The sequence below is a fragment of the Penaeus vannamei genome, chromosome 38 (genome assembly GCF_042767895.1).
Source record: "Penaeus vannamei isolate JL-2024 chromosome 38, ASM4276789v1, whole genome shotgun sequence".
Lineage (NCBI taxonomy): Eukaryota > Metazoa > Arthropoda > Malacostraca > Decapoda > Penaeidae > Penaeus > Penaeus vannamei.
Genome location: NC_091586.1, coordinates 3,090,881 through 3,098,380, shown reverse-complemented (window position 1 = coordinate 3,098,380; position 7,500 = coordinate 3,090,881). Strand labels below are relative to the sequence as shown.

Sequence of the window (7,500 nt, the reverse complement as noted above, 5' to 3'; positions counted from 1 at the left end):
AAGCAGGCGCTCGCTCTCTCTTTCTCTGTCTGTCTGTCTCTCTCTGTCTCTCTGTCTGTCTCTGTCTCTCTGTCTCTCTCTGTCTCTCTGTCTGTCTCTCTGTCTCTGTCTCTTTCTCTGTCTCTGTCTCTGTCTCTCTCTCTCTCTCTCTCTCTCTCTCTCTCTCTCTCTCTCTCTCAGTTAGTCCCTAATTCGTGTCTCGTGTGAGACTTATTTGCAGATGATCCTGTTGTCGTTTCCCTTCACTCTGTCCTAAAAAGAATATAAATAAGACAAAATCAGATAGAATAGATAAATCTAGAAAAAAAAAGAAGGTGGGAGGAAGGAGACAAAAGAACTGAAGAAAACAGGTGTCGCGTGTGAGAAGAAAGGCGAGAAGAAATAAATAGAAAACAAGAATACAAAAAAAAAGCAAAAAAAGGCGTCGAGAAATATGTAAAGAGGAGCGTCACGTCTGGCTATTTATTAGTTTGTATTCGCGGCGGGACGTTCAGAGGGGGCGCGGCGGCCGGGGGGGGGGAGATCGTGCGAAACGCCAGACGCCGCTCGTTTCTCGTAGCTTGGAGACGACCTCGACCCTTTTTTTTCTTCTTCTTTTTCTTCTTTTTCTATTTCTTCTTTTTTCTTTTTTTCTTCTTTTTTCTTTTTTTCTCTTCTTTTTTTCTTTTTCTCTTATTTCTTCTTTTTCTTGTATTTCTTCTTTTTTCTCGTATTTCTTCTTTTTTCTTTTTCTCTTATTTCTCTCTTTTTTCTCGTATTTCTTCTTCTTTTCTTTTTTTCTTTTTTCTCTCTTCTCTTTTACTTTTTCTCTGTTTACGATTTCTAGATTTGGTCGAATTCTTGCATGTTTAGGGGTAGGAAGGGAGGAAAAGGAGAGGGTTTGGGGGGGAGGGGGGGAGGGGAAGGGACAGAGGGAGAGGGGGATCATTTCTTGTAGCTTGAAGACGACCTGGGATTTTTTTTTCTTTTTTTCTCGTTTTTTACTTCTTTTTTTCTTTCTTTTTACGATTTCTAGATTTTGGTCGACATCGAATTCTTAAATGTTTAGGGAAAGGGAGAGGGAGAGAGAGGGAGGGAGGAAAAGGAGAGGTGGGAGGAAGGGACAGAGGGAGGGAGGAAGGTAGGAGGATAGGGAGAGGGTAATAGGGAGAGGTGAGGATGAGAGGGAGGGATGGGTAGGAAGGGAGAGGGGAATGGGAAAGTGGAGTGTGAGGAGAGGAAGTGTGGAGCAGAGGGAGGGAGGGTGGAAGGGAGAGAGGGAGGGATGGGAAGGTGGAAGGGAGAGAGGGAGGGGGGGGGGAATGGGAGGCTAGGAGGAAGAGAGGGAGGGAGGGAGGGGGAGATGAGAGGGAGAGGGAGGGGGGAGGGGAAGGGGAAAGGGAGAGAGAGATGTTGGAAAAGAGGAAGAAAGGGAGAGGGTATGAGAAGAAAGGAGAGACGGATAAAGCAAAGGAGAGTGTGAGAGAAGAAGCAAGAAAGAAAGAAAAAAAAGAGAGAGAGGTAGCGACAACCGGAACGAAAGAGAACAGAGCTAAGAAGTGACAGCGAACGAGATCAGCGCGAGATGACAACCGAGAGGCAATAGAGGCGAAAGAAGGAAAATGGTTTTCCTTTCCCCCCCCTTGCAAGGTGGCTCTCGTTTTTATGTCTTTCTTTTTCCTTCGTTTTTTTTATTTTTCCTCTTTTTTTTTTCCTTTTTGCCAAGCCCAGTAGCGAGCGAACAGAATCCGATGCTGAGTACCGTTCCCCCGGGGCCCCCAGCAGGCCATACCCGTCCGCTTTCAATATCGAGGTCGCTTGTCAACGCCAGACAAACAGCCCCCGGGGGTATCGCGGCCTTGCCTTCCTCGAGGGGGAGGTCTTCGAGGGGAAGGTGCTCGAGGACGAGTTTTTTTTTTTTTTTTTTTTAGAGGGGCGAGGAGCTCGGGGATGAGGTTTCGAGGGTAATTGTAGTAGGTGAGGTGCTGGAGAGCGGTGTCTTCGAGGCTCAGGGATGAGGTTCGCGAGGGGAAGGTTGCCGAGGGCGACCCTTTCGAGACAGCTTCTCGAGGATGAGAAGGTTGCCGAGGGTGACCCTTTCGAGACAGCTTTTCGAGGATGAGAAGGTTGCCGAGGGTGATTCTTTCGAGACAGCTTCTCGAGGATGAGTTATGTGGGGGCCATCGTCCCTTAAAAAAAAGACAAAAATAACTTCAGCGGAAAGTTTAAGAGGCGCGGCGGGCCCTTGGAAGTATAAAAGAGTAATCAGGAGCCGGCGAGGGCGACCTAATGACCTCCGCCGCTGGGGTCGCCATGAAAAAGACTTTCCCTCCAAGTTTGCCCCGGCTCTCGGTGGGCGCCGCCTGCCGCTCGGCCTCCGATTTCCCCGATTTTCGCTCCAGATTTTAAGCTCTGGTGGGACTGGTATTTGAGGGGGGGGGGTTGATTTCATAATGGTTTGGAGATCAGGGAGTATATGGATGAGTGAAGAAAATAGAAGGTAAAAAGGGCCTCTTGTATGTTTGTTCTTCATGATTATTTATTTGTTCACCTTTTTCAGTGTTTTCTCTTACTTGGATAGATAAAGAGAAGGAAAAAAGAGTAGATTAAGGCGTGCTTCATAATTATATATTTGTCCTCCTATTCGGTGTTTTCTCAAACGTGGATAGATAAAGAGAAAGAAAAAATAGATTAATTTGTGCTTCATAATTATATGTGTCCCCCTATTCGGTATTTCCTCAAACGTGGATAGATAAAGCCAAAGAAAAAAATAGATTAATTTGTGCTTCATAATCATATTTTTGCCCCCCCTATTCGGTGTTTTCTCAAACGTAGATAGATAAAGAGAAAGAAAAAAATGGATTAAGGCGTGCTATATAATTATATATTTGTCCCCCTATTCGGTGTTTTCTCAAACGTGGATAGATGAAGAGAGAGAAAAAAATTAAGGCGTGCTTCATAAATATACATTTGCCCCCTATTCGGTGTTTTCTCAAACGTGGATATATGAAGAGAAAGAAAAAAGAATAGATTAAGGCGTGCTTCAGAATTATACATTTGTCCCCCTATTCGGTGTTTTCTCAAACGTGGATAGATTAAGAGAAAGAAAAAAAATGGATTACGGTGGCCCCCATGTAACGACCGCCCCCCCCCCCCCCCCCAGATAAAGCCAAAGAAAAAAATAGATTAATTTGTGCTTCATGATTATATATTTGCCCCCCTATTCGGTATTTCCTCAAACGTGGATAGATAAAGCGAAAAAAAAATAGATTAAGGTGGCCCTCATGTAACGACCGCCGCCCCCCCCCCCCCTCCGTCTGGTTCCCCCTGCGACACGTGTCCGCAGTGGCGTCCAGGGCGAGTCCTCCCGCCTGATGCGCGCCATCTATCATCGCGGTCGCAGACTAATCTTCCGGGCAAGGAGGCCACGGGGGAGAGAGGGAGGAGGAGGAGGAGGGGGAGAGAGGGAGGAGGAGGGGGTGAGGGTAGGGGAGAGGGAGGGGGAGAGGGAGAGGGAAAGGGGAAGGGGAGAAGGAAGCGGAAGGGTAGGGTAAGGGGGAAGGGGGAGAGGGAGGGGGAGAGGGTGGGGAGGAGGAGAGGAGAGGGGAACAGGAGGTGGCGGAGAGTGGAGAGAGAGGGAAGGATAGGGAGGAGAGGGAGGGGAGAAGCTGGAGAGGGGAAGGGTAGGGGTAAGGGGAAAGAGGGGAGAGGAGACCAAGCCGAAAACCGCCCGTGCTCATTTCTCGTAAAATATGTGTGTCGACAATTTCCAAAAAGTCCTGACCTCGACATTTCAGGCGCTGAGTTAACTGCGCGCTGACTGGCTGCCGTTGGGGTCGAGTTTTTTTTTTTTTTCTTTTTTTTCTTCTTTTTTTGCGTGTGAATTGACTGGATTGAGATGCAAGGGGAAAAGCGAGCGTCTGGGTGTGTGTTTATATATATATATATATATATATATATATATATATATATATATATATATATATATATATATTGTATGTATGTATGTATATAATTCTTTACTTATTCATGTTTATATTTTTATATGTTACGTTCTTTATAATATTTTATACTGTATAGTGCATGTTACTTTTTATATTTCTTTGATATCATATAATGTTGCATGTATTTTATATATCATTAATTATATATTGAATCTGGTATATTATATAATGTATATCTTATACAGTATATTATGCATCTTATATATTTTGTATAGTTTTATAACACATATAAAAAAATAGATATATACTCAGTATGTAATTCTTGTGGTAATTTGATACTAAGATGCATCCTTTCAACTGAAGAACTAAAATCTGTTCCTTGGCCAGCAACTGCTCGCAAGCCTTATCTCCTTCAGTCTCTCCTCCGCTAAAAGCCCAACATGTCGACGCGGCAGAAAATTAAAAATAATTAATCAATCAGCCCCTTGCAGCCCTCACACTGACCCCCCTCCCCTCTCCCTCACACTGACTTTTCCTTCTCTCTCCCTCACAGCCCTCACACTAACCCTCCTCCTCTCTCCCTCACAGCCCACCTCATGAAGCAGCTGGAGGACTACATGGCGCAGTACCCGAAGGTGCGCATCATCCGGGCTCCGAAGCGCGAGGGCCTCATCCGGGCGAGGCTGATGGGGGCCGCCCACGCCACGGCGCCCGTGCTCACCTTCCTCGACTCCCACTGCGAGTGCACCACAGGTCAGGCCGCTCGCTCCTGCTATGGGGGGAGGGGGAGATGGGAGGGAGGGAGGGAGGGAGGGTAGTAATTAACTGGGAGAGAGGGAAAAAATGTTTTTTTTCCCTCTTTCTCGTTTTTTTATTTGAAGAGAGATTTGCCGAATTTGGTGCGGGGATTCGGGGTTACTCTTTTATTGAATTTTATTTTCTCTTGGGTCAACATTATCGTAGATGGAATGGTGTGCTCTTGAGCTAACCCCCTTTCTTCCAGCTCGCGTCTTGAGAAAGGGAAAGGAGCGTTTTCCCGCACGCACGCGCACGCAGTCGTGGGCATGCGCGCGCCATGACGAACGGCGCTTATAAACCGCGCGTTGTTTTCTTATCAGGGAAGGAAAGGGCCAATAAAGCTAAGTTATCGCGGGCTCATGAGGGTCCGCCGCCGGGGAGGCCGAGTCCCAGGCGCCCGGCCCCGCTGCCCGCGCCCCTCGGAGTCCCGGACGAAATCCCTTATGTTTTTCGTGGATCTTTGTATCTCGGTTGTCGCCGCCGACGCCTCCTGCCCCCGGGCCTGAGGGAGGAGGGGCCGGGCTGGGCGTCTGCCGCTCGAGGTCCCCTTCTTGGGTCGGAGGGCGTGCTCCGGCCGCCAGGAAGGGCGAAGTTCGGGGTCGCTCACACATCTGTTACCGTTCGTTTTTCTTTTTCCTTTTTGTGGCGGACAGAGAGAGGTTCGCCTGTCAATTCGTGTCTGCTTGCGAATTTAGAGGCTTTGTTATTGCTTCACCGAAATGCAGCGAAGTAAATGTTATTGTTTTATGGCCGAGTTTTTTTTTTGAGAAACCGAACTGTTTCAGTAAGCTTTCATCAAGATGCCCAAGCGACTAAAAAAAAAAAAGAAAAAAATCCTTTACAATGTATTTTCAAGAACTAGGCGTCGACGCGCTCTCCACCCAACGCAGCACATCCACATGCATCTTGAAATTAATTTGTCGAAAGAAAAAAGCAAAATGTTGAAGCATAATGTTGAAACAGCGGCGTCGTCATCTCGGAGAAGCCCGCAAGATGGCAGCATCACGTGGGCGCCAAAATCAATTTCTCTCAAAGAGGAAGCAGCGACGGCGACATTTTAGCGAAATGAGCGTATGTCGGCGCGGTCTTTTAAGGAATGGAAATGTGAATATGGGGCGTGAATGTTGCCGCTGCTGCTCTCTCTTGCTCTTTTTCTCTTTTTCTCTTTCTTTCGTTTTTTCTCTTTCTTTCTCTTTTTCTCTTTCTTTCTCTTTTTCTCTTTTTCTCTTTCTCTTTTTCTCTTTCTTTCTCTTTTTCTCCTTTTCTCTTTCTCTTTTTCTCTTTCTTTCTCTTTTTCTCTTTTTCTCTTTCTTACTCTCTTTCTCTTTTTCTCTCTCTCTTTCTCCTCTTTCTCTCACTTTCTCTCACTTTCTTCTCACCTTTCTCTCTCTTTCCCTCTCTCTCTCTCTCTCTCTCTCTCTCTCTCTCTCTCTCTCTCTCTCTCTCTCTCTCTCTCTCTCTCTCTCTCTCTCTCTCTCTCTCTCTCTCCCTCCCTCCCTCACTCCCTCCCTCCCTCACTCCTTCCCCCCCTCACTCCCTCCTTCCCTCCCTCCTTCCCTCCCTCCTTCCCTCCCTCCCTCCCTCCCTCCCTCCCTCCTTCCCTCCTTCCCTCTCTCTCTTTCATTTATTTGCTTATGGAAATATCCATTTTCTGATGCGGTTTTATGACGAAAGAAAGATCGAGAAAATGCACCAGTAGCTTTTCGTATGAATCACACAAGAAAGAAAGTTTGTATATAAACGTATCTGTAAGAGATTGCAAGGAAATATGGGAGAAGAGAAATCATCCAATAAACGTACAGATAAAGGGACGGAGGATAAATGAGACGAGCGATAACGGAAGAAAAGGAATAAACAAGTCGAAAACAAAAGCAAAGCAGATAAGTAGGCAAGAGAAATGAATGGCTTTGCATCGGTAGAGATGTCTGTGATACGCGAAGCTAAGAACAGGGAGAACAAGAACAAGAACAAGAACACTCCAAGGCGGATGAACAGGAGGGAGAACAAAGCAGCGGCGAAGGAGGATTCCTCTTTGGGAATTTTATCCTTTTTTTTTAGTTGTATTCATTTTTTTTTTTCAAAATCATCATCTTTGTCGGTGTCATTATCATTTTGTTTTCTTGTTTTCTCCTTATCATCTGCCTTTTCCTTCTAGTTCTTTTCTTTTTCCTCTTTTTCTTCCCATTCTCCATCTCCTCCCCCTCCTTCTCCCCTTCAACCTCCCCTCCTCCTCTTCCTCCTCTCCATCTCCCTCCCTTCCTCTTCCCCCTCCCTCTTTCCCTCCCCTTCTTCTTCTTTCTTCTTCTTCATCTTCCTCCTCTTTCTTCTCTTCCTCCTCCCTCCCTGTCTGCTCTCTCACGTTTCTTCTCGTTTTCCTTCTCGCTTCCTTCGTTCCACAGTCCCTCAAGAATTTACATCGATTGATATATATTTCACGCGATTCCTCACAGCATAAGGGAGTATATAGATAGTCCGGATTAATTATTTACGTTCTCTGTTGCATTCCACAACATTCCATCGGTCATTCCGTGTTATTTCGTTGCAAAAATTGACCGATTGAATCTTTTGTTAGTTGTCTGTATGTTTTTTTCCCCTTATTTTTTAGCGTCAGGTTCTATACACTTTTATTGGACTTTATGATTCATTGCAATTTTATTTTGCGGAGCATTTGCAGTTTAAATTAGATTAGATGCAAATAAAAGTGGAAAAAGAATACGCACAGGTCACAAGCGATGTAATATGTACATGTGTGTGTGTGTGTGCGTGTGCGTGTGGTGTG

General features: G+C 45.9%; 1 protein-coding gene across 34 annotated transcripts in view; it reads left to right on the top strand.

Annotated features, from left to right (window-relative positions):
- Nucleotides 1-7,500, top strand: part of LOC113819550 (putative polypeptide N-acetylgalactosaminyltransferase 9) — a 599,489-nt gene that overhangs the window by 563,820 nt on the left and 28,169 nt on the right. For all 34 annotated transcript variants that reach the window (XM_070115880.1, XM_070115906.1, XM_070115892.1 and 31 more), the window contains exon 5: nucleotides 4,512-4,676. In XM_070115880.1, coding sequence (XP_069971981.1) covers nucleotides 4,512-4,676 — 165 coding nt within the window. The remainder of the gene's footprint in view (nucleotides 1-4,511; nucleotides 4,677-7,500) is intronic.